Source organism: Halictus rubicundus, chromosome 17, assembly GCF_050948215.1.
Source record: "Halictus rubicundus isolate RS-2024b chromosome 17, iyHalRubi1_principal, whole genome shotgun sequence".
Classification (NCBI taxonomy): domain Eukaryota; kingdom Metazoa; phylum Arthropoda; class Insecta; order Hymenoptera; family Halictidae; genus Halictus; species Halictus rubicundus.
In genome coordinates, this window is record NC_135165.1 from 2302953 (window position 1) to 2330785 (window position 27833).

At 39.4% G+C, this 27833-nt stretch overlaps 3 protein-coding genes across 4 annotated transcripts; 2 read left to right on the forward strand and 1 right to left on the reverse strand.

The window, feature by feature from the left end:
- Nucleotides 1–32: 32 nt before the first annotated feature.
- LOC143362601 (integrin alpha-PS3-like) lies at nt 33–5938 on the forward strand. Its single transcript, XM_076802913.1, has 19 exons — nt 33–244; nt 330–576; nt 641–779; nt 859–923; nt 989–1130; nt 1204–1289; nt 1346–1537; nt 1616–1715; nt 1788–1962; nt 2035–2216; nt 2277–2398; nt 2468–2682; nt 2753–3133; nt 3200–3383; nt 3442–3814; nt 3889–3985; nt 4052–4181; nt 4261–4302; nt 4368–5938. The coding sequence occupies exons 1-19, from the start codon at nt 33–35 to the stop codon at nt 4386–4388; spliced, it is 3105 nt and encodes a 1034-aa protein (XP_076659028.1). The 3' UTR covers nt 4389–5938.
- LOC143362602 (nuclear RNA export factor 1) lies at nt 5737–10483 on the reverse strand. The gene is made up of 10 exons (XM_076802914.1): nt 10040–10483; nt 9368–9684; nt 9190–9276; nt 8868–9114; nt 8600–8793; nt 8415–8527; nt 8005–8041; nt 7696–7928; nt 7459–7627; nt 5737–7377 (listed from the first exon to the last, which is right to left on the reverse strand). The coding sequence occupies exons 1-10, from the start codon at nt 10113–10115 to the stop codon at nt 6937–6939; spliced, it is 1914 nt and encodes a 637-aa protein (XP_076659029.1). The 5' UTR covers nt 10116–10483; the 3' UTR covers nt 5737–6936.
- Nucleotides 10484–11931: 1448 nt separating this feature from the next.
- Nucleotides 11932–14822, forward strand: Socs36e (Suppressor of cytokine signaling at 36E). Of its 2 annotated transcripts, none has more exons than XM_076803097.1 (5): nt 11932–12406; nt 12492–12805; nt 12888–13127; nt 13205–13471; nt 13569–14822. In XM_076803097.1, the coding sequence occupies exons 1-5, from the start codon at nt 11932–11934 to the stop codon at nt 13857–13859; spliced, it is 1587 nt and encodes a 528-aa protein (XP_076659212.1). In that variant the 3' UTR covers nt 13860–14822. The 2 variants fall into 2 exon arrangements, with proteins under 2 accessions (XP_076659212.1, XP_076659213.1); XM_076803098.1 differs by having other exon boundaries at nt 12492–12760.
- The last annotated feature ends 13011 nt before the right edge of the window (nt 14823–27833 follow it).

Sequence of the window (27833 nt, forward strand, 5' to 3'; positions counted from 1 at the left end):
TTCCTACTCGTTCAGTGAAAATATGCGATATTATGATTCTTTGTAAGGAGGAGCGTAAGCATTTCACATCGCAGTCAAAGATCGCAGTCGAAGATCGCAGGATGAAGCCGATCCTCCTCTTGTTCGTTACGCTAGTGTGCGGATACAACGTAGACACAGATTTTTTGTACGGGTTTTACATTCCTGACATGTACTTGGGTTACACAGTCTATTTGTACAACGACTATGTCAACCATGAATCATGGTAACATCCATTGTCTCATCGTTTTCGTAAAATACTTATCTGAACTATATTTTTAATTTTGTATGATATAATGCTACTATGGAAGGTTGTTGATCGGTGCACCGAAGGGAAATTATTTTTTGCCTACCAGCCAAAACTTTTGGCAACCAAGCGAACATGGAATCGTTTATAGCTGTGATCTAACAAATGGAAGATGTATGAGAACAAAGCCCAAGGAAACTGGGGATGAAAAGGGATACATAACTCAGCTTGATATGAATATACTCATTAAAAAGCAGAGGGGCTGGTTTGGGAGTGCCATGTCGATAGACAGATCAAATGGAGTATTAACAGTAAGATTATACTTACACGCTTTATAGCGTGTTTTCAATGGAAGGAATAATTCATTAATTTCAGGTATGTGCACCATGGACTGTCGTAAGTATTTTAATTCCCTTTAGCAATGACTCTTTGGATACCCTGCACGGAATGTGTTACAGTGGAAAGATTGGTTCAACTGTACTCTCCATTGAGTATGAAAATCTTGAATTTCATAGTTGAGTATTCCAGATTATTGACAAGTACCGGTATGTGTGTATAATGCAGCAAATAACCGGTTCTTATCTATTGATTAGATTTTCAATCGCGGATTTGGTACAACCCATTGTGTGGGTTCTCCATTCACTATGCTTCAGTAGCGGTATGTATATGAAATGTAATATACATGAGAAGAAATGCATGAAAACAATTTTGAATCACTTTTAGCAAGGTGAAGGCAAGAAACAGAAAGAGACACCTCGTATTGTAGGAAAGCCTGTACATGAAATGTATGGCAGTGTAGAAATAATGCAGAATAACAAAAGGCTGGCAATCGAATTACCATCGAGTGACGAGTTATCTCAATTTGGTAAGGTTCCTTCTTGTTTTGAGTTTGTACATTTCTTTTCTTGAGCAAACAATTACATAACAGCACATTTCAGGGTATAGCGTTGAGTCTGGCTATTTCTTTAAAAAGGGTCAGTTACTTTATGTCGGTGGTGCGCCTGGCTGGCATTATGTAGGGCAAGTAAGTTAAGATAGATTCAATTCCTATGACATCTTTTATATGAATCGTTTTATCAGGTAGCAATAATTGATGTAACAGCGAACTCGTCCATCGTGGCCAAGCTACAAGGTAGCAGTATTGGTGAGTTTTTTGGAGCAAGCTTAGCTGTGGGTGACATAAACAATGACAGCTTGGATGACCTTATTGTTGGAGCACCCTACTGGGGACAAGATAATGGCAAAGTGTATTGCTACTTTGGCAGCTCCAAGGTAAGAATTACATATGTTGCGTAACGTAAGGTATTCAATTTTCATTTTGGACTTACCCTTTTTCGTTCTCGTATAAAGGGCCAATTTGAAGAGGCAATATCCCTCGAAGGAACTGTGGAAGGAGGTCATTTTGGGTACGCGGTATCCAGCGGTGACATAGATGCCGATGGATTTGACGGTGAGCTTTTGTGGATGGTTTAAACATGATCTCAGTACTAGTTTTCACCGCAATTTTTTTACTGTTTCGTAGATATCATTGTGGGGGCACCTTGGGAAAAATCTGGAGTGGTTTACATATACAACGGTGGTTCAGATCTAGAAAAACAGAAGCTGCAACCGTCACAACGAATTATATGGCATGATAAACACAAAATTGAGAGATATGGGTTCTCGACGTCAAAGCCGGTTGACATTGATGGGAACGGGTTTGTATCACTTATTTCTTGTCGATAGTGTACCATTTACAAAGCATAAATTATTGATTTGTACCTACGTAGATATTTGGACATTCCAATAGGAGCATACAAATCGGGCCATGCTTGTGTGCTTCGTAGTAAACCAGTCGTCAAAACGGAACTTGTAATTCGTGTTGTGCCGAATGTTTTAGAACGAGATGCTAAACACTTTTCAATTGAAGTATGCTCACAGTATAGTGGACATAACATAGAAAGTTTACAAGGCAAGTATAGAATTAATATCATTTAATTATGATCTAATGAATTATATAATTAATTTGCAGGTGTAGTATCTAATATCACGGTTACTATAGATGAACAGTACAAGCGAACCAACGAAACATTTTTACAATTCAAGTCTACCGATCTTTTGGTCCCGTGCTTTACGGCTCAAGTCAACGTCTCGGTAATAATTTATTTCTGTGCCGTTGTTTTACACCAGTTTGATTGTATTTTCATTCGAGATCTTTTACAGAAGAACATAAGAGATTTTATCGAGCCAATCTCTATTCTTGCAAGGCACGATTTCGTAAACAGTACATCTGAAGAATTCTGCAAATTCTGCCCTGTGGAAAGAAGAAATAATAAATTGAATGTTGCTCAAACCTTTCTCCCTTTTAACATTGGCTGCGGGACAGACACAGTTTGTACCTCTAACATGTCCGCCACAGCAAAGTTTTACAGTGTTCGGTAGGTATTAGACAATTGATTGTCGTATTCCTATCTTTGTTAGACTATATAAACTGTTTTTTTTTTCTAGCGACAATAATACGTGGGCGATCGGTTCGACCGATGTAAACTTAGAAGTCAACTTGAAAAATCACGGAGAACCGGCTTATCTCGCTATGCTCCAGTTCACTATACCAAACGGGATAGTGCTGCGTAGCATTTTACCTTCTTGTCAAGAAGACACTTCTAAAACGAATTTATTAGTAGCCTGTGAAGTGGGTAACCCTCTATGGAAAGGGGAAGAAAAGAATATCACTTTAGATCTTGACATGAAAAATGTAATTTATGACTCGATACACGATCACAAGTTAAATTTTTCCATAACATTTACAACCCGCAGTAGAAACGTAGGGATACAAAATATAACGGAAACTCTTAGCTTAATCAATGAAGTTTCTTTATGTTTGAACGGGTTAGTAACACTTATAGTATTCTTTCTATTGAACATAGTATTTGACATCAAACTTTTATCCTTTAGGAAAGCAAATGCAGAAACGTATTACTTGTCCACTATTAAGGATGCTGCTTCAAACATCAGTTTCCAACACACTTACCAAGTATACAAACTCGGCGCAACGCCTATAGAAACCGCTCAACTCGTTATTAAAGTACCAGTAGCTATTAATGGCTCGGATCCTCTGATTCACATATATAAACCCCAGGTACGATATAGCGAATTGTTTTCCAAATAATACAAACGGTTAATGAATACATTTTCAGATATATGTATTGGGACAACTGTTTGAATGTTCCTCGGAAGACAGTTTCCTAGATAATGAACTCCCCGATGTGAGAAGAGAACCGCCAATGGATAAACTTAATATGTATAATGTAACGAACAAAATGGAACAGATCGATAACTTGAAAATTAAAAGAAGTACGAACGAAGCGAGTTTCGAGCTTTATGATACAAGGTATAACGAAATACTGCAATTTGCGAAGGAAAGCATTATTAGCGACCTTCTGTATATGAATTGTTCAACTCTTGACGTGTATTGTACAACTATCGTATGCAACTTGAACGCATTAAAGACATTGCAAGACATCGGGAAAGTGTCGATCAATGTTGTCTTAAATGTCGAAAAACTTAAAGGTATCATTTGTATTGTATGTACCCTAGTTTTGAAAAAACTTCGGTATTCAATGTCTTTTTTAAAACATGTTTAGATGCCCTCGCAAACGACAAAGCTGCTTTGAAGTTTGGCACTGAAGCCACTGTAGAAATACTAAAACCAGCTGTGAGGGTTCCCGTTAATGGAACGAAGTATGTTTTACAGAATGTCGAATAAACTCAGTGCATTGAATGCGCTTATAAATAATATCTTTGTAGATCTACAATGGAGCTTGTAACAATGTTTTACAACACTCCGAAAAGAGCGGAATTGCAATTGTGGATAGTTATAGCTTCTGTGTCAGTGGGGGTATTATTACTAATTATCGTCATTGCGGTTTTAAGTATGGTATAATATTTTTTTTTATTTTTCGTATATTATCACAATATATTGTAATTAATACTAATACTATTTTCTACAATTACAGTTGGGTTTCTTTAAGAGAAAAGGCAAACAAACGAACAATGAAGTAAGTACAGCATAATATTTTACATATATAAAATATAACTTATACATATATTATATCATCTTTAGATCCCGGAAGAAACAAGTTAAGTGCTGCTATAATTAAACCGACAACCAATGACATTCAGAGAATACATTTAAAAAAAAGAGGGTAAGTTCGTGTTAAACTGTTTTAATGTTCATCTAATAAAAAATACGTACTTAATATGGTCTGTTTCTTATTTACATTATATGTATATTAAATGTTCTCTACGAAAAACCCAAATTTATGTCTGCAAAGATTTATTCTATAGTTAATCACTTGTTATATATTTACAGTTTCCATTACGTTCGAACATTCCTCTTTTTACCCGACGAAACTAGGTAAAAACTGCGAAAACGTATCTTAACATGTACACGGAGTGACTTGAATTACAATTCTTTCAAAGTGATCGAAAATACAGTACTCGCGGTCGACCATTTTCCTAGAAGATTTTACAATCGAACGAATAAATTAAGTAAAAAAAGATTTTGTTTGCATGGGAGCAATGGTTTCACGAATTATACGCCGAAAATGGATTGGTTCAAGGTCGATGCGAATTGGTACAAAGTGTGAACATAAACTATTCTCTCGGATGACCGTATTCATATAGTCTGCGTTTCTCAGCGTTCAAGCAGGCTAAAAATATGACGAGTTTGATGACATATCTTGCCAAAATCACGTAGGTCCACAGTCCCTGTATATTATGTACATTCCGTATTTGATTCATTAAGTCTGTCGATATTATCCAACTTGTCTCTGTAGCAGAGACAGAATAAAACGGCAGTCATTGCGTTCTGTTTGACCAGCGCATACTGCCGTGCAGAAATTGATTTCTGGATTCAGGAGCAGCTCATGCATAAAGCTCGAGTCAGAATTCATTCTGTTCGATGCTAATCGTTGGTCCATCTATTCGTATCATGATAGAGGGCAAATTTGTATCCTATTCGTCGTAGCGCATCGACTGCGTTGCGACAGACTACAAACAGGAAGGGGGATGATAACAGACTTATGACGCTTGCTTTCAGCACACGTCTTTTCGCCAAGGGTCCCATACATCTCATTAGGACTACTCTGTTTTCCCATTTGGTTATTGCTTTCCTCATCACAGTAAAATACTGTGACGAACTAGGCAGTTTTCCCAAAGGCAGTTCATGAACAATTCCAGTGATTGAGCGACAACTGCTTTCTTCCTTGATATGACGAGAGTCCATTTTGTCTCCCGTTAAGTTCGTTTTATAACCCACCGACGCCGATGAATGATTTATATTCACACGCTGCACCTGCATGATGTCTTTAGACATTTCGAAAGTGTAACATATTAGGGGCAGAATGATGGTGAATGATTAACATTACATTTTTATGTACATACAATTGTAGTGTTCTGTGAAAAGCTAACGCAGCGTATCAATATATATATTTGTTTTTTTTTTTTTAAATTGTCCGAAGCTGGTCGCCATGGTTTCATTATCTTGCATATAAAGGAATAATTTTAATATTAATTGATAAAGTTAGAAAAGGATCTACGTTTACTGTAGATTTTTTTTTAGCACACTTACTAGGAAACCTGAGCAATGCGTAATTGCAACAAATGGGGTCGACCAGCATCGTACAAATTCAATTCGTTTTTTTTCCTTTTCTAGCACTGCGTTGTACTTGACAGAGTTTGATGTAAACTAATGTGTATTGTGCACATAATGATGCTTATTTTATCTAAGATATCACAATCAGAATTTCTGTACATCGAATGGGGACACACAATCATACTTAAATAATATTTAACAGCTAATTTGAATCGACTTAGGACAAACGATGTTAATGTATATTCTAAAATCGGACAGGTGCGTTACTATGCGAAGTGCATTGATTATTCCGAAAAATAAACATCATTATGTTTGTAGAACGTAATTAAAATAAGTAGTATGTAAGTTCTAAGTATCACTTGCGCGGCACAAGTGTCGAATTGAACAGGTTTGATTCTCATACGTAAAGCAAAACAATTATTCGAAGATAATATACGAAATGATTTATACGTGATTCGAACGAACAGATTCGTGTAATCAGCTTCGAGTGACCTTTCAGTTAATCCGAATGGTTCATTGTACAAAAATGAAACTAGAAAAAAGAAAGATAAAGATTCCCTCTTTAAAGAATTTTTTAATCTACGAACCACTGCTAAACTTCATTCTCATTTGGGTACGTATCATGAGCTGAATGAAGAACAATCGCCGTTGAGGAACGTAAACGTTACACATTCATATTTAACTAGAAAAATATCAAACACTCGTTTATCCCATTCAGTTAAAGCAAAAAGAAGCGTGTAAACACACGCGCTGCCTCGTAGTATAGAAAACACTTTTTGCGTTCCTCGTTTCCGGATGCACAAGCTTCTTTTGCTTTACCGTGAACAGATATTGCTAGCGGCAAATGAAGATCTTGGGTAATCAAATCGAATGAGAAACATAATTTCATATAACGCGATAGATGACGCGAACAACACCCAATACCTTCGATTCCTCGTTCAGCACATCATATAGAAGTACCAAGTACCACGTACAAAAAACGCATGCATCGATAAAATAACAAGTATTATAAGAAAACATCTTCCAGACGGTATACTTATTTGTTAAATGCTTCCGATGGGATCTGCCCTCGTTTGAAGAACTCCTGGAACGCTGAGAGCGCGTTGTCGTAATTCCATTGTACTTCCTCGAGACACTTCAGACTCCATTCTATATTCATGTTTGTCTGTTGACTGAGCGTCGCGGTCATTTGTTGTTTTACTTCTTCAGACAATTGCGGTGGCACTGGCTTCAAGGGGGTACTGCTCGATGATGATGCTGCTTGCTGCGTTGGACTCGATACCTGGGATGTCATCTGAGTGTTCAGGTTTTTCGTTTGAGCGGCCGTGGGACTACTGATATGTAATTGTTCATTTCGAATACAGTAACCAGTCCCTTCAGGTACTATTACGAACGTTCTATTAAAGTGACGAAGAAGCTGGTCCTTTTTGTCCAGTTCTTTAAAAAGACCCGTGACTGTGATCAACATCATCACTTCCTGCAATTAGATTTGGATAAACATGAGCGTGTATCAGGTGTATTCTTTCTAAAAACGAATCATAACAAGAGAAGATCTTACTGTCACTAGGCTAATGTCCATCGTAAATGTGTTTATATAGTGCATAGTTTGTGGCATTTCCGAAATAAACGAGACCACGGATAATCTTCCTTGCTTCAACAATTTGTGTCTCTTGTTCGTATCATTCACTCTGTACAAGTTTCTGTTTTCCATAAGGTATCCACTTAATCTAGGTGAGCGAAGTTGTTAGTATCGTGGAATATTTTAAGTGAAGAACATATCGCCCATTCAACTTACTTGTTACTATTCTGAGTATAAGTCGCGGTCATGCTAAAAGACGCGTGCTCGTCATACGCGTCTAACAACGGTTGACGGTTCTCGCTATCGAATATAAGAAAGTATTGTTGCAGAAATTGGCTAGCAATTTCTTGCGCTTTCGCGTTCGCAACGAACATTCTCCGAGAGGGCGGCAACTTATTTCCGTCGTCCGCTACGTCGAACAGGATTGGTTTTGGGAGATCCATACCATCCTTTTAATGTAATAAGAATAATTACGTATGTTTTGTTAATAGTATTAATCGTGAATAGAGTTTGATAATGACTTACCAGCCGTAAAAGTTTGGGGAACCGTCTCCGCACGTCGCTAATGTCGGGAAAGAAAAGCCAGAAGCCCGGAAGCTCCAAGTTAGTCGGAATAACAGAAATATTTGCCTTAGTATTGAAGGATACAATGTAGAAGAAAATACACAGACCGTTTAGAACATTCCAGGGACAATTGTTCTCTACTAATAAATTCCTGCTACTAAATTTTAAGCACATTAGACGACAAATTAAAACTAAATCAGTTCAAATACACGAGGCAGTTCTGTTAAGCTGCCCGTAGCTTTGTTGAGAATGTTTCAACATTTTATCAGAATGTAGTAAACATTTCTGGTGTGTTAGTAGCATCAGGAAACTATCCACCTGGAGAATTCTTTTATCAAGAGAAGAGAGATCATATTAAAACCATACATTACCTAATGTATTCGCTTTGTCGAGTTTTATACTTGTTGCAGACGGGATTTCCAGTTAGCTTCAATTCCTCCAGCTTTAAATCTTTGATATGATCTATTTGCTTAATGTCTTTTACCTGGAAGTATTAAGTCTACAATATTTCATGCGTCGCAACACAAACGACAAAAATTATTTTACAATGACTGACCCAATTGTCTCCAATGTATAGTATCTTCAATTTTGAGAACTTTTTACTCAAAACATTTAATTTTTCCAATGTATGCAATCGGGTTCCGTCTAAATTCAGTGCTTCCAGATTTGGTATGTGTTCCGATGCGATGTCAATTACAGTTTTCAACAGGATAGGCCGAGATAGAGAACAGAAATAGTGGTCAGCAAGATCTATAACGAAAAATCATGTTTGGTTAATATTTTTAATACAATACGAAATGTATTAAATCCGAAAATATACCAACCTGGGTCTCTATGGAATTTTGATAAATCTAATGCATTTGTTTCGCTCACATAACGTTTAGACATTACTTGTTTCAGTCTATCTTTCAGTTTATTATCAATTTCACAATATGGAAGTAAAATTTGAAAAATCTTCACTTGCAGTTTAAACCCATCTGTAGTAGTGATCTTCTGATGACAATTACTCAGTGCCATTGCTTCTTTGTCATCGTCCACGTAAAAGCTTGCATCATTTGCAGAAACTTTATACTATCAATAAGCATGAGAATACGGTTAAAAACTATATTATTTTATCAATCGCATGATGCAGTCAAAATTATTTACCATTATTGGAACAAAAGTTTCTGGTGCCATATAGCTAAGAAGATTATTTAATATATATTCCTTATCGTACTTGTGTCCATACGGTATCTATCATTTAAAAGACAAGGGATATCGTATTATATTATTTTAGGGTTTTCACACACCTCTAATAATCATTAACATTTCCAATTTCACTTACAAGAATCTTGTAACAAGGATCCCCAGGAAGATTAATCCTAATTCTATTAGCCATCTTCCCTCCCCTGAATCCTCTCATGGGTAAGGGACTGACTCTTCCACGTTGAGAATTAAATTCTCTTCCTCCTCTCATAACGACTTGTCTGTTGTTGTTATTAGAACTCGCTGCCATCTGAACATCATCATCTAAGCATGCTAACAGCACGCTCTTACTTAATTCATTATTGGGCGGTCTTTGTGTTTTGAAAGACACTCTGGGTCTATTTCCAATGTGGAAGTGGAAAGAACTATTGTTTCTTGGTACACGATCATCATGTCCTATATACAAAACAAAAGTTAGAAATCTGTCTCTCTGAAAATTGCACCGGCAATTTCACTTATGAACCACGTTATCTCGAATAACATAGTTTCATAATTTTTTGTTTCAGTTTTGTTATTTAAGAGAGAGTTATTAAGCTTCTTTTAAATATAGCATTTCCAGAGTGGGTAAAGTGTTTCTTTTTTCGAAATTGTGGATATTGAAGCACTTTTACTTTGAAAAAACAGTCGTTGTACTATGAAAAAGCCAAATATTAACAACGTGATGCAAACGAGTCGAACATGTATCTACAGCACAATATCCACGAAGAAGTAGGCCATAACAAAAGCAAGATGCAGCAATAGAAAGATTTACCGAAATAGTGTTTCTCGTCTGAATTTCCGGATCTTCTGTTGCGACCGCCCCAAGAGTTTTTATGGAATCTGGACATCTTTAAGTTGTGCGAGGTACGATCATAGGCGAGACATGAAGATCACCAATTTTTTGAAGGTTAAGCAACAACAAGCTTTTTACGCACTTCGTTGGCTTTGGCTAGCTTTGCCTGTGACACCTCACGCGCTCGCCACCAGATGGATAATTACGCGCTTCCTTTCCTCCTCCTGTCTTTTCCTTATTTACAGCTGCCAAAGCTCTCACTGGTCAGCAATTAAACCAACGTCGACGTGAATTTGCTTACCACCTTAACTCTTTGACGTAACTTCTCCGTGTTCACCACCACTCGCTTTGATGAAACAGGAAAATTCTCGTTGGACAAAACGTGATCTCCGCCTTCCGTGGGGGAAACCAAGAGAAGATGGCGGATTGTGTAAAGAAGACGCGCTGAGCTTTGTTGGGTCTACCAATAACCGCAAAAAGCGCGCATTAGAAATGCACTTTGAACGTAGAAACACCATGCGCTGTTTCTGACCGTATAAATTTGATGGGTAAAAACCGGAATAAAATAAATATACCATAGCATTAAAAATCATTTTATTTTAATGTACGGAAATAAAATAATAACGATTTTTGCTTTCGAAGAGTGCAATCGTTCAATTTAGTCCTCAATAGTTACCAGTTGGAACAAAATCTATGTCTCTTGGGCTGTAATGTTCAATGGTGTAAGACTGTTCATGGATTTCCCTTTTTAGTTGCAATATTTTTTAGTTAATACATGTAAATACATATTTGTCATTCTTTGTGTCAGGTAGAATGTTTCAGACCATTAGAATGTTATGATGGCGCCACCTCGTGTTGAGAATGTGGTATTATTATCCGTAGATACGTAGATTAAAATATTACGGCACAGACGTGGTATAGGAACGGAGTCTACTGTGGTTACGGATACAATTATTTAAAAAATATTTCGCTTTAAATGAAATACAAGAATGAATTGAGACGCTCCATATAATTGAAGTATGAAAATACATGAAATCATAGAGTATACTGGAAGTGAAACTCCTGTCTAAATGATTGAGGTTGATGCACTTTGTACAAGTGTATACGCACTGTCTAGACTGCATATTACTTGTGACACATGGGAAAGAACCAGTTAGGGAAAATGGCCGAAGATGCGTTTGGTCATGTTTTGACAATTTTACTTCTTTGATTACATCAGTTGCAAGTCAGTGGATTGTATTTCGAGCTATGGTTTCGATCGATACGTGAAATAAATACTCTGGTCAAGACTGAAGCATTGATCAACACACGTGTTTTAATCGATCGAGGGAAGTCTATCAAAACTTGTCTGAACATGTTTTGGGTAGCTGCCATCAGGAAATAGTCATTATAAACGCCAGAAAAGTTTGATAGTAACGTGTACGAGGAAATTACACTGTCGAATTTTCTCCATCATTGGTAATTATACGTTCGCCTTCGTATTTCCTACTAAGATAGATGCAATTTGGTTTTTAATGAAATAATACGTTCGATTTTTGTTGCGTAAATTTTTGTCATGCAAGTTTTACCATTACTGACACATGACTTTAATAAATTAAGAATGATTAAATTTCGTTTGTCTGTACGGATGTGTTATTTTTATTGAAAAATAATATTTTTTATAAGTTATCATTGCATTGACATTGGATTTTAGTGAATTTAAAAATAAAACACTTTGTTTTAGATAATCAAACACATTGTATTGATCGACGACTTATGCGATATAATGTAATTATATTGCATAACATGAAAGTATTTATAATATTTCTATAAAAGAGAAATAAGAATGATATACTTTTGAGGCAATAAGATGCCTGTTGGTCCATTTAATAATGGGACAGCATTTCGCTAGTCTCAGAGAATTTTTTAGAATGGATGGTGATCGGCAGTCTTCTGAAGTATGTACTAGCGTTATTCAACCATCTCAGCTAGAAATGACAGATCAAGATAGCACGGAGAATTTACATGATAATGAAAATAATGGAAACATACCTGCTATAAACTCGAATCTATTTCTACGTGGAGAATGCAAACTGGATGGGAATCTGGACAACGATCGATTAAATTTAGAACTAGATAATCACAATTCTAAATTTGAAACTTTGTATAGTCAGCCGGTTGACTCTCCGGATTCAAAACCGATTTGTAGCAATGGGAACGTCACTAATGAGATACTGATTTACAAGCAGCAGGAAGCATGTTGCAGTAGTTCAGATGGTAGTAATAATAGCAGTAGTTCCGAAGATAGTCCCACAAATCCCCCATTGAGGAGATCGTCTAAAACTTTGTCGTTTGGTAAACGAAAAAGTAAGGGAACAGTCTTTTTCTCATGCATTTTTTTTATTGCCAGTGAATGTACTTTTTGCTGTAACATATTTTTCAATGCGCGCAGGTAAGCAGCGTAATAAGGATCAAAATCCGACGTGCACTCACGTTTTATCCTCTAAGAAAAAACGGAACAATTGGGTATTGAAGTTTAATTGCGCCAAAAACAAAGCTTCGAAAAGCACTGACATTATTCCCGGACACGGAAATAATAGTTCAGACTGCGTGTGTACCAGTTATAGAAGAACCGAAGAGCATTCTATTGGAGCTAATGTTGTACTTAACAGTCGATCAGCTCCGCAAAGTCCGGTGTTAGGACCGCTTCCACCAAGTCCGGTAATTGATCCTTCAAGAATCTATCCAGAAGAGTTCCCCATGGAAGTACGTGTCGCGTTTCTTCCAGCGATGATAACGTTCTATAAATGTCTTGTAAACATTGTATCTTTAACGTTCTTTATCGCAGGATTGCGACAAAAGGGCTCGTTTGCAACGCCTCCGAGAAATGGAGGAAGGTGTAGAACCACCACCTGGATATAAGCCTAAACATTCATCCGGGATACAAGTGCCCCCGAATGGAATAACAGTGGACAGTTTAGCGGCCCTATTTCAAGCCCACGCTGGCATACAAGCTGCTGCTCTCTCGGCATTGTCTCAAATTGATTTTGCGTTAATTCCGCACATCGAAAGGCCGGCGCATACGCAGGTAGGTGGACCAAGTTTTATTTAACGATTACCGGATAAGAGAAAACTGACTGTTGGTCTGTAATTCCGTATTTATAGGTTGATTATGTTCATTGCCTTGTACCAGACCTCAGATCCATCACAGCTTGTTCCTTCTATTGGGGGAAGATGGATAGATACGAAGCGGAACGATTATTGGAAGGCAAACAAGATGGTACGTTCCTATTGAGGGACTCGGCACAAGAGGAGTTTCTATTTTCTGTGAGTTTTCGAAGGTATGGGCGTTCTCTGCATGCACGAATTGAACAGTGGAATCATAAGTTTAGCTTCGATTCACACGATCCTGGAGTGTATGCCTCGGAAACGGTACGTCGTGGTCTTTCTTTCGAAGACGAAGAAACACGGTAACAAATAGTTGAATCACTATCGTTTTCGTTGTTGTCGTTCCGTTCGTTTTTTCTAGGTGTGCGGTTTGATCGAACATTATAAGGATCCATCCTGTTGCATGTTCTTCGAACCAATGCTGACGATACCGTTGCATCGAAACTTTGCCTTCCCGTTGCAACATCTTTGCCGGGGGGTGATAACCACACGGACAACGTACGACGGTATAAATAAGTTGCAATTGCCAAAGACACTTAAAAGTTATCTCAAGGAGTACCATTACAAGCAAAGAGTACGCGTTAGGCGATTGGATACCGAAAACGATTTGCAGTCATACGGAAGGTCCATATCATACTTACCTTTAATATGAGTCCCTGTATTCATATTCGATAGAGCTATCATATGCTACCTTATTAATTTTCCATTCGAATTTACCAACTTGCCACCACAGTCAGCATATGTACAGTACTGGAACCAAAGATCACTGCATGGATACGGATTGTCGATACTTTGAAAAAAGAAAAAAAAAGAAAAAAGCATATTTATTAATTTTACGCGAGCGTTGCAAAATTTGAGAAATAATCGTTTTTCCTAATACTGTCCGTCCCTTATTTTCGTTTTTTCGTTCTACGTTCTTAAGTAAGATGATAGTTTCTTCTAATGTTACAAGCTTGCGATTGCGTTTACATTCCTATCGGAAAGTATCGATATCTTCACATTGAAATGTTTGATTTAAAGGTTGCAGGAAAGAACGATTTGGATCCACTATTGTCGTATGCACAGTATTATAACATCGAGGATTAGAAATTCCCTTCAAATTTCCTCCTAACAAAACAAATTGCAATATTAGTAACTAAACCATACATACTCTACACTCTACATTAAAAGGAATAGTAGATTAATTTAAACGATAGGCTATTGTTTTAACTGCATCAACGTTTGCATTACGATTATGTATATATTTTGAAGATAAGAACATGTATATACAGTGCAATGGTTGCTTGAGATACACAACAGGCATATACTTTAGCGATTCAATTTTTATCTTGTTTCTCGACTTTTGTTTCTAATTTAATTTAATCGATGATTTACGCGTAATTCAGTTTATATTTTAGTTGTGTTCGTAGGAAATTGCAAGCTCGATATCAGGAAGCATTGTTATCTAGTGTAGTTATTGAATTTTTTGATTAAAAGAGAAAAAAGAATTTGTGATTCGTACAGCACCTGTTGTGCCTACTTACATGCAAAATATCATTATTGAAAAACTGTGTTCGTGTTCACCATTATTAAATGTAATGAAAATGACAAAACTCTAAATATATATGTATATTTAACCTTGACACAATGATTGCATAGTAGGTGTGGGTTTATAAATAGAGGAGAATTGTTTCAAATATCTGTATATTCCACAAATTTTTTATTTAAGCTTCACTGCGTCATGAAAAGAGTAACATTATATATACAATTGCGAAGAACAGTTTACATAAAATAATTCACTGCAACAATGGAATGTGGAAACAAGTTGACTTCGAGGTAACAATCATTTGCCGTACATTGTTTCATGTTTGCAACGTGCACTGCACAAATGGTAGTACAACGTTATAGTTAAACAAAAAGAACGAGCAGAAGAGAGTGATTAAAAATGTATCTATAATTAGTATAGGAATTATAGTTTCTTAGACTGCATGTGCCAAGTTCGGATCGTCTTGAACATTCTTTTTTTTTAGCAAAAAGGATACTTATAAACTTCCTTTCCCATTTTTCAACCATGTAAAGCTCGGTAACAAGCATATACCGAAAATACCAATACTCTAGAAACGAAAACAATCTTCTCATCGGATTGATCATATTTTTACAAATATTTCGGACACGTCAAACTTGAAAGAATAAGGTTATGTTGCCACTTTGTAATCTCTGTATCGTCTTGTTCACTCAAGCATAGACTTAGTACGTTCGGGGGTAGAGGAAGCGATTTCGTCTTCGTTCTCATTGGCTTTCGACTGCCATAAAGTGTACAACTAGATTTCTTACGCCCTCTACGCTGACGAACGATAAATGTTGCAACTAGATCCACGAGAAGCTTAGACCATACACCTATAATAAATGGAGGGACCTGCAATCGGATGAATCACAATAACAACTTTAACTAACCAACAAGAATTCAACAAGAGTAGAAGAAGTCAGAACTAGTAATAATGGTGTAATAATGGTGTGTGTGTCATTACCATCTGTTACAAATGGCGCCACCAGTGGCCTCGAAAAGAAATACCGACTGTTGGTAATTTTGTCTACCAGTTTGAGCATTTTGCCACTACGTGGAATGGCGCTATTTCGAGATTTTATACAGCAAATGATTCGTAGCGCTGTTTCCACAGCACCTTATGCGGAGCTCGGCAAGAATCATTTGTGGCGGTGGTAAATAGGCAGTAATCTTGTTTTTTGCAATAATATGTTCACTTTTTCATGAAAATATCACTTGTAGAGCAGAAATTTTCGTAATCAATACCAGTGGCTTGTAAATTGACGTTGTGAACGGTGACCTTAACTATTCGCCTCTGTACACAGACCGAAAGAGATCTCCAGCCTGATCTTCATTAATAAACCGCATAGAATTCAAAGATGGAGGCCCTGACTTTCGAGGACGTGTTAGGAGGAGACACGGAGGTCTCGATCCAGCAGAATCACGAAGCCGTTGCCCGATCATGCCGATCGCTGGCATTCAAATGCCAGCTCTTTGTTTGCCTGTTTCCAGCGGCAAGATGATTGGAAGATGACTGCTGTGCATGTAAATGATATTATGTACCTCGTGTAATATCACAGAAAAATCTTATGTATTCGAAAAGTCAATGGAAGCATGTCAACAGAGGATCATCGTAACCTCCTCAGCTGATTTATTATACCAAATCGCCCGAACGCAAGCTCGTCTCGCTCGGGACTTAGCTTGTTCAGCTTCCCTTCGGGTTTTGTTGACTGGCAAGATGTGTTAGCCGATTCTGCGACACTAACTTTGAATCACGCCGCAGCGTGTGTCGCAAATCACCTTTTATTGCGACGAGCTATTACCGGCTCCGATCCACGGACAAGCAGTCATTGTCTAAGCCGGTGATTTATCTGAGTGCAGCGTGAGAAAAAGAAGCGGAGGCAAGGAGGAAAAAGGATCCGACGTGATGGAACCCCGTATGATTCACCGATCGACGAGGACGGGATTCATTCTGCTCGAACACGTATGAAACCTAAACACAATGCGCGAAGGCTGTCCCGTCGATTCCACGGGTAATTAACAAGTAATAATCAAGAAACACAGATAAAAGAATCCCATGCAGATGAGCTGTGTTTTAGCGTGGCGAGAAGCGGCCATGACCGAATTATGCCCGCAACGAAGCTTTTGAACGGGACGAGTGTTACCAGCTCCCGTCTACCGACTATTAATATTAATCAGTTAGCATTGTCATTGATAATAACGCACAACGTTTGCACAAACCTCCCACGTCTTCGGGCACAATATTTTACAATCTTCTCGCGAGAGATGAAGTTAATGGATAAGCAAAGTTTGCATAAATTTTGTACATAGCACTAGTACAATCTTGAGAACAGAGAGACTTCAATTTTAGATACAGATTAAAATATCATAAAAGAGAAGAAGAATTAAGTAATTTTCGAAGAATTATTCTGCATACAAAAGTCCAACAATGATGCAGCGGCTCACCGTGTTCTGAGCGACTTAAACGAGTTTTCATAAAAATCCTCGCTATTGCGTTTCGAAGGATGATCACATAGTCCTCAATCTCGCAATATTCTCGATTTTACAGCAGAGAACTGCCGGAAGGTTTTTACCTTCACTTAATAGCACGGATCACGCATGCGGAATCATAGTTCTGCCTTCATCACGTGTATACAAATAAGTATAAGAACGGTGGAAAGATAAACACGGCCAAAGTGTTCATTACAACAATTTTATCCTGTGAGATCATAATTGCTAAATTTCACGGGTTGTACGCGTTACAAGTTGTGTCTAACTGTACGCGAAACCGTGCATTCGTATTTTTCATTCACAATTTTTTCCCTCAATCATCATTCTCACAAAATGTCCATAAAAATCTGTATTCTATTGGAAGTTGCAAATTTTCTAAAAAATCGATCGACTCTTTATTTTTAAGGGGTTCACGTCGGTCTGGGCGTAGTAACGGCGTGGCGTGCTTCTATCCGGAGACCTAATATAATAAAAAACCACATAATTGCATTCGAAGCCCGACGTCGCTCACAATTAACAGGAATTCAAGATCGTTGGGAAACGTTCTTTACGCGCGGGTTGGAAACCCTTGTTAGCGAGGCCGCTAACTCGTTCAGAAGTTCAGTTAGCCGTACATTCTTCAGGTACGTTCGCGCGAAACTTCTTCTTTTTCACGTGCAGTCCCCGGTGTCGTTACATAGGCTACAACCACGGAGATATTTCGAGATGTCGATGTAATCTCGGTGAAATCCCTTCCTGGTCGCGGACGAAGGAAAGTCGGTCCTTAGGTGTCCTCCTTGTCCAACGAGGATGACGCACTCTGGCGTACTTGGCTCCCGGACGCTACAGGAAAAGATGCTTCTCCGTTAAACTCTCAAGGTGGTCCACTTTACAAATTCTCTCAAAATTCCTTATTATTTTACCATTGAAATGTTACAGCGTTAAAACATGAACGATTCGATCAGCTTCCGGTCAGAGATTTTTGGTGATCATCAAGATTTAACAGAAGAAACTGACATAATTAGCGTAAAACCCTCCCGGGGAGATCGCTGGAATTATTCTTGGCAGCGCCTACGCACTTCGGCACGCAGGACATTAGGTCAGCGATCGCAATTGAATTATTCCGGTGATCAATTAAACGCGCACGCAGCCGCCGAGATATTCATAACTCGTTACTGGAACGACGTAGGTGTAAATAAGCATCGGCAATTTGTCCGGCGAGATTGAATTCGCCGGGCAGCGAGCCTACGCGATGGAATTTCGCGGAACACAATAAATCAGAGTTCCCTCGCGTTGCGTTCAGCATCGCGCTCCCGCGACCCGGTCTCTATAATTATCTATAATTGAAGTATTTCGTTAACAAATTCTAATCAGAGAGTTTCGGTCCGTCGGGCCGTTGTAACTTGTCTCGCAAGACAACTTCGATTGCGTGCGCGAACGCGAGGAGAAGAATGATTGCTGAATGACTCGAGTCTATTCACCGACGTTGTCGGGTTCGCGGTATTGTCGACTTCGATCACTCGAATCCCAAGGGATATGCAATCATTGTTTATTCTTTACGCGACGGAAATTATTCTTCACGGAAATAAATTTCTATAAATACACACGCATTTCGATCTTCTCGAGAACGTTTTCACGGCGAAAATTGTGAGCAATGTCTGCAATTACCGGCAACATTCTGGAACACCGCGATTAATTTATCGAAACGCGAGCAGGCAAATTCGCAAGGTTCGAAAACTCCATTTTCGTGGCCGGAGTGTCTCGCGGTTTCAGTCGCTGAAACAGCGGACAATACTTATGTCACTGTACTATTTCGCAACAGGCTGCTTGCGCACCGTAAGAAAACTGTGCGTCGCGGCTGCTGTTTCTGCCGACGGCTCTGGAATCCAGAAATCGAGAAATCGCGAGAGCTCGCCACGCGTCGAGATTCGAGGCGGTAGAGCGGTTGCTTCCATAACCCGCGCGGGTCAGGAATCCCAATAAAAATCGCCGCGAGAGTTTCTCCTACTTATAATTATCATCGATTAATTGCATCACTCGGCGGAAGTGCGCGGCGAACCAGACAATCCGTCTTTCGGTGCTCACATCTCTTTCGTCACTCGTTAGGAACGCTCGCATATTGGAAATGCTCCGAGCGACTCGGCCTTTTTTTACGTCGAATTCCCTCGCACTGTCAGACATAACAACGTTCTATCACTTCCCTCATACGTTCGCGTAATGCGTTTTCAAATAATTTACGTACATTTCTTTTTTTTTCCAGCACACACCTTGGCGGTCTAATTTCCCGGCAATTCGAATGCTTGCAAAATGGTCAAAGGAATTCAAGTACACGCTGCTGTTAATAGAAGTTGTAGATCTGTGACTCACAGCTATTTTAAAATAATTCTTTCAATGAGAATAGCAAGAACAGTACTTTGAGAGTTCGTCCGATTGTTTTGTCCGTCGTTCGAGTAGGCTGAACATTCGCGCAAGAGCCCCGACAAAATGATAGCCTTGAGCGTTTCCTTCCACATCCAGGTTTTTCAATGCTAGATTTTGCAAAGGTCCCGCTGCAGAACCACGCGGATCGGCTGCCATCGCGGTTACGGTAATCGAACGTTTGCCTCGCCACGCAACAATGACACCGGATGATTTTGTTTTTACCTGTTTCGCAACGAACAGCGAACAGGACGGTGGCTAAAGTGGCGAAGCATGAAACGCTCGATTTCAGCCGGCAAGTCGAGGGAGCGCCGGGTGAAAAGGTTTTCTCCTAAATGCCGAACAATCCTGCGATCGATGCTCGGATATTGTGTCAGATTTGCACAACCGTGTGCTGTCTTCGTCCCATTATTCGCAACGCTCGGCCCGCCATTTTCGCAATCAACGTTCATCAAGTAACATTCAGTGATTTCACTGTATATGTCGCCAGGGTCTGGATGATAAACGTCGCGGAACCGTCCCCACTACCTACGGGAGACCTCCGACGCCGAGGAGTGCAAACGCAACACGGCTCCGGTATGTTAAGCAATTTCACGCAATTGTTGAAGCATTTTTTGATATTTACGAAATTGTACAAGAAAGACGGCGTTACAACCGCGTAATTAATTGATGACGTTACATTTCGCAGAATGATTCAATTCACGCGTAGAAAGTCGCGGTCGAAGCTATTGCACACCGTCGCCGACACGTCTCTGCGTTCAGATCAGAAATTGAGTTCGCATCATTGTATATTACTTTTGTTCACTTATGTATATTACAAATGCCTAAACACGCGCGAGTAGCCTGGTCATTAGCCGCTTCCTGCTTGTCGCTTTTAGAGCTCGCCCCGTTTTTATCCCCGGTAATGATTTATTATATCCCCGGAGAAGAAAAGTTCCAGCCTGAAACGATTATCTTGCCCTGCCATTGATATGCGAATCGCGTTCGATCATTACTCACGATCGCTCATTATGAACGATTGGCCCCGTCTTATTATGTGGACAACCAACCATTAACAACGGCGCACGGCGCTCTGTACGTTTCGCGTATTTTTATGTCCGCCCGTGAATGGCGGAAAAAGGCGAAAAAGTCTATATTCTGTATCTATATTCTAGGCTATACATTAATAGTATTCGCCGATTATTTTCGATCGAGCAGCGAGGGAAAAACAAAATTCGCGACTAAAGTACACAAATACTCTTCAGCGTAAATCTACGTTTTCTCCAATTCCTTCTGCAATTCCAGTGCATCAAAGTCTTCGACAGCTGCTGATTGCATCGCGAGTGGAGGAAGCGCGTTCGTTAAATGAACGTTATATCACGATATTAATAACATATATCAGCATGCACAGTATCGCGAACGAATCTTTTGATTAAAAAAGAATTTGTGATTCGTACAGCACCTGTTGTGCCTACTTACATGCAAAATATCATTATTGAAAAACTGTGTTCGTGTTCACCACTATTAAATGCAATGAAAATGACAAAACTCTAAATATATATATTTAACCTTGACACAATGATTGCATAGTAGGTGTGGGTCTATAAATAGAGGAGAATTGTTTCAAATATCTGTATATTCCACATACTTTTTATTTAAGCTTCACTGCGTCATGAAAAGAGTAACATTATGTATACAATTGCGAAGAACAGTTTACATAAAATAATTCACTGCAACGACGGAATGTGGAAACAAGTTGACTTCGAGGTAACAATCATTTGCCGTACATTGTTTCATGTTTGCAACGTGCACTGCACAAATGGTAGTACAACGTTATAGTTAAACAAAAAGAACGAGCAAAAGAGGGTGATTAAAAATGTATCTATAATTAGTATAGGAATTATAGTATCTTAGACTGCATGCGCCAAGTTCGGATCGTCTTGAAGATTCTTTTTTTAGCAAAAAGGCGGAAAAAGTCCAAAAAGTTCTATATCTATATTCTAGGCTATACATTATAGCATTCGCCGATTATTTTCGATCGAGCAGCGAGGGAAAAACATAATTCGCGACTAAAGTACGTAAATACTCTTCAGCGTAAATCTACGTTTTCTCCAATTCCTTCTGCAATTCCAGTGCATCAAAGTCTTCGACAGCCGCTGATTGCTTCGCGAGTGGAGGAAGCGCGTTCGTTAAATGAACGTTATATCACGATATTAATAACATATATCAGCATGCACGGTATCGCGAACGAATTTTTTGATTAAAAAAGAAAAAAGAATTTGTGATCCGTACACCACCTGTTGTGCCTACTTACATGCAAAATATCATTATTGAAAAACTGTGTTCGTGTTCACCACTATTAAATGTAATGAAAATGACAAAACTCTAAATATATATATTTAACCTTGACACAATGATTGCATAGTAGGTGTGGGTTTATAAATAGAGGAGAATTGTTTCAAATATCTGTATATTCCACAAACTTTTTATTTAAGCTTCACTGCGTCATGAAAAGAGTAACATTATGTATACAATTGCGAAGAACAGTTTACATAAAATAATTCACTGCAACAACGGAATGTGGAAACAAGTTGACTTCGAGGTAACAATCATTTGCCGTACATTGTTTCATGTTTGCAACGTGCACTGCACAAATGGTAGTACAACGTTATAGTTAAACAAAAAGAACGAGCAAAAGAGGGTGATTAAAAATGTATCTATAATTAGTATAGGAATTATAGTATCTTAGACTGCATGCGCCAAGTTCGGATCGTCTTGAAGATTCTTTTTTTAGCAAAAAGGCGGAAAAAGTCCAAAAAGTTCTATATCTATATTCTAGGCTATATATTATAGCATTCGCCGATTATTTTCGATCGAGCAGCGAGGGAAAAACATAATTCGCGACTAAAGTACGTAAATACTCTTCAGCGTAAATCTACGTTTTCTCCAATTCCTTCTGCAATTCCAGTGCATCAAAGTCTTCGACAGCCGCTGATTGCTTCGCGAGTGGAGGAAGCGCGTTCGTTAAATGAACGTTATATCACGATATTAATAACATATATCAGCATGCACGGTATCGCGAACGAATTTTTTGATTAAAAAAGAAAAAAGAATTTGTGATCCGTACACCACCTGTTGTGCCTACTTACATGCAAAATATCATTATTGAAAAACTGTGTTCGTGTTCACCACTATTAAATGTAATGAAAATGACAAAACTCTAAATATATATATTTAACCTTGACACAATGATTGCATAGTAGGTGTGGGTTTATAAATAGAGGAGAATTGTTTCAAATATCTGTATATTCCACAAACTTTTTATTTAAGCTTCACTGCGTCATGAAAAGAGTAACATTATGTATACAATTGCGAAGAACAGTTTACATAAAATAATTCACTGCAACAACGGAATGTGGAAACAAGTTGACTTCGAGGTAACAATCATTTGCCGTACATTGTTTCATGTTTGCAACGTGCACTGCACAAATGGTAGTACAACGTTATAGTTAAACAAAAAGAACGAGCAAAAGAGGGTGATTAAAAATGTATCTATAATTAGTATAGGAATTATAGTATCTTAGACTGCATGCGCCAAGTTCGGATCGTCTTGAAGATTCTTTTTTTAGCAAAAAGGCGGAAAAAGTCCAAAAAGTTCTATATCTATATTCTAGGCTATATATTATAGCATTCGCCGATTATTTTCGATCGAGCAGCGAGGGAAAAACATAATTCGCGACTAAAGTACGTAAATACTCTTCAGCGTAAATCTACGTTTTCTCCAATTCCTTCTGCAATTCCAGTGCATCAAAGTCTTCGACAGCCGCTGATTGCTTCGCGAGTGGAGGAAGCGCGGTCGCTAAATGAACGTTATATCACGATATTAATAACATATATCAGCATGCACGGTATCGCGAACGAGAAGAAGATCGCTAGTAGTTTCTCCGGCTGACCAGGCAGGCAGGCAGGCAGGCAGGCAGGCAGGCAGGCAGGCAGGCAGGCATTCCGTTAAATGATTGTTACGTGCCGCGGCGAGAGATGGCTATACTTTCTAACTCTCATCCCGTTTCCACAATTGATAAACTTATTGCGAATAAATCACCGGGAATGCGAATAATACCGAGGAGGCATCGTCCGTCGCGGAAACACGCGGCCGTGTCCACTTCCTAGTTTCTCCTGGAGCGCGCGGTTCGCGAACGGTGTTCTCTCGATCGCGATCCGAGAATAATCCGAATAATTTTAATAACAACAGGCGAACAAAAGGCGGGTAGGGGAGTGTACCGCGAGGTTACAAGAGTACACAACCAGCACCCGTCGATCCCGTGTCCTTGCATTCTTGACAATCGCCGTCCCAAATGCCAGGACGCTCCCTCTTCTTGTCTTCTTACCTTCGCGGAGGTGAACCTTAAACTCCCCGACACAATACGGTACCGGAGCCCGATCGCCATGGAATACTGATCTATACGGGGAACCGAGAAATGCCACGGGTGACCTTTGTCGAGAGTCTCGTGCGCAGGTAAATTGCATGATTGTCGCCACGTGCAGAAAACCATTCGCCTAACGACGCTCTGCGATCCCGGCCGTATCTTCACGGGAGATCTCCTATTGTCTACGATTTTATCAACCGGGCCGGGAAAATTTCGCTTTTCCACCAATCGATTCGTTTCGACCGATTGCTCCGGTAGTCTGCTGTTTATGAACGTACCACCACCGGTCGAATGACCGGTTCTGGATTTTTTATTTGACAATTTTTGAAATTATAAAGACGCTTTCATGAGCAATCATTCGATGAATATCTTTAGTCGAGCACGCATTGCAATGAGAACCGCGCAAAGTCTAGATCAATTAAATCTTGTCATTTTTATAGGGCAACATGTAGCTGTTACATTTGTATCTCGGTACGTTTAGTGTTAAGGCCAGTAGGCAGCCATCGTTGTTATTGTTAATGTACTACTTTCTAAATTTTTAAGTCGCCAGATTAAGAATTGCCTCCCCTACATTCCCCTTCTACGACCCCGTTCCCCCACTCTTCTGTCTCTGTCGCGCATGCGTCACAATGTCACGTGACTAGAGAGGGGGCAACCGTATTCCCCTCAATCGAGCCAACTCCGACGAGTAAAGATTAGGAAAGTAGAAGACGGACAAGATATTATTAATTTATAATAAAATTGTGTTATACGAACTCGTAACACGTTGAGACAATCTCTCGAGTTCGTAAAATCTCAAAACGAAGAGTTATTGACTCCGTGATGGTAATGTTACCGCTTCGGAACGCGTACACAATTAATTCGAGCATCTTCATGTAAACCACGGGATCGTAAACGTGTTAGATAAATGACTCCGGTAACGTGCATTCGAACAAATTTTTCTTCTTCATCGAACATTAAGACTACGGGCCTCTTTATGTATTTATGGCATCAGTAAAGCCTGAAATTACAAGCCGATATACCAGCTGGCAGGGATTGGCGTTTTAATCGCGATATCACTCACTTTGGTCGTGACAAACACCTTTCGCCGACGAAGGGACTGTTAGGCGAACCTCCTTCTGATTCGCACGAAACGCCCGAAAAGAATTTTCCTGGTCACTATGATTATTCGTTAGCTGAAAAATAGAAATGGAGGGTGGTGTTTCGAGACGAAAGTAGCAATTCTGATTTTTTCTTGTAATGCTGAAATACGAAGTTCTTTTACTTGTAGTCGCTTTTGTATTTGTATCAATTTTCCTGGTCACTATGATTATTCGTTAGCTGAAAAATAGAAATGGAGGGTGGTGTTTCGAGACGAAAGTAGCAATTCTGATTTTTTCTTGCAATGCTGAAATACGAAGTTCTTTTACTTGTAGTCGCTTTTGTATTTGTATCAATTTTCCTGGTCACTATGATTATTCGTTAGCTGAAAAATAGAAATGGAGGGTGGTGTTTCGAGACGAAAGTAGCAATTCTGATTTTTTCTTGCAATGCTGAAATATGAAGTTCTCCTACTTGTAGTCGCTTTTGTATTTGTATCAATTTTCCTGGTCACTATGATTATTCGTTAGCTGAAAAATAGAAATGGAGGGTGGTGTTTCGAGACGAAAGTAGCAATTCTGATTTTTTCTTGCAATGCTGAAATACGAAGTTCTTTTACTTGTAGTCGCTTTTGTATTTAACACTAGGTTTACGGAGCATTGAAAATTACTATTTTACATCACTTCATCAAAATAACATGAACGTGTCTATCAAGATTTGTAGCCACTTTTTTGACAACATGTACCCAAAGAAATCAATTTGTTAAATGATTCCTCACCGACGCATCTTTACAATCTCGATATTCGTAAATTAAAAATATTAGAATCCGTCATTTTGACGGGTCTCGTAGTGTTAAATATAATAAAAGAAAAGTTTGGTGATACGAAAGGCCTTCTTCTCATATTTCTTTACGATGCACAAATGGGTTAATTTGCATAAGGAAGATCCGTCGTCCAACTACGATTTTACATAGTGTATCAAATTAACTTTACGCAAACTACGGGATCATGACCGTATTCAACCATTTCTTTTTTAAATATGCCGAAGAGTTTGCATGTAGGTGGCACAGTTAGGTGAATCAGGCTGTATGCACGTGATTACGAGGCCCGTATATCCTCCTTGGAGATTCACGCGGCTGCATCGGAGCGGCAGTAAATCACGGCTACGGATCCACCGCTGAATAGGTCAATGTGCATCTTCCATCATTGTATATTTCATCTAGCGTGCTGCCATACATATGAGTGCGCGGCGCGGCGGTTGGAGGCGCATTAGCGGCGCATCGTGTCACTTTTCCGAAGACACCTGCGTGCGGATCTCTTTCGGAATAGTTCATACGACGCGACGCGACGCGACGCGACGCAAGGCGACGCGGCGGCCTGCAGGAGGTGCATTCCCGCGCGAACTTTCCACGGTCTCCTCTATTCCGCGAAGAATATGCGCCGTTGTTGTCCGTAACGATCGCCTAATTGCGCCAAAGCGGCGATCTTTACTATTCCGCGAGATTCGAGTCCCCGGCGACCGTATACCTGCCAGTTATCGAACCTGTCGTAAATCACTCGCATGATGTTCCGCGAGACGCTCGCCGCCGGTTCCGTCATTTGCATTCGCCGCGAGATTTTCACCGGACCCTAATTATCTTTCGACAGGAACGAGCGCGGAGCGTTTCTTCAGAATTTTAATTTGCAACGTCGCTTTTGTGCCGGTTCACAGCCGAGCGCGTTTCTCGCAGCAATAATTGTCGTGTTAAGCTTGAAAAGCAAATTGGAGCACGCTCGAAGCGGCTACAGAATTGTCACAACGGTGAATTCGTTGCAACGTTTTCCATTATGCAACCACCGTGGATACTGTCGTTTCGATTGGTCGCCTCGATTTTTACCTACGACAATTTATTCGATCCCCCGTTAATATATTCGCACAATGCACGGTCTTAATCGAGGCGATCAAGTTAATGCACGCGTAAATGCGATCATTAGTATCGCGTTTCTGCGGCACAGTCTGCGTTTAGACGCCGCGCGCCGGCCACCCTAAAATGTTTTTTTGAAAACCTCGCCGAGTGAAAGTCGGTTGCTTTCACTTCCGCAGTCATTACCAGATGTTGCGGGAAATGATGGTTGATGAGGCTCGCGCATCATTGTTAAATGAATTCGAGATTTTCGTCGGATTATCGTAAATTCGATTTCAATATTTCTGTCCCGAGTGTTGCTGTTTCACAATCGCGCAGTTGAGTATGCTGAATAATTCGAATCTCTAGAATGTACGATCAATTTTTAGAGAGAGAGAGAGAGATAAACAATGTTTATTAAACGTGCGTCGCAATTATTTCATTTGACAGACCGGAAACTGCGGTTAGTACCGCGGCTGCTGCAAGGTTTTTCTTTATTCGCGGAAATCATTAATCACCCTGACACTTTTGAATTGCTAAAGATATAACGTCGTTAAGACGACCTAATCGATACAGCAATGTTCTGGACTGATTAATAATCTGACCTGCTGACTGGTCGTTTCCGATGCAGCGTTAATGTTGTCTGAATTACTGTAAAAAGTAGGTGTCAACGATGCCCGCGGCGAGTGAAAGATTTACTGCGCCGCGAAGAAAGGTCACGGGTCATCCACGCGATACTGTAAACTATTTCAAATGTTTTTTTATTTGTTCTTCGTTTAATATTATCGTGGGTTCAAAAAATTGACACAGAGATTTGGCAAATCACCA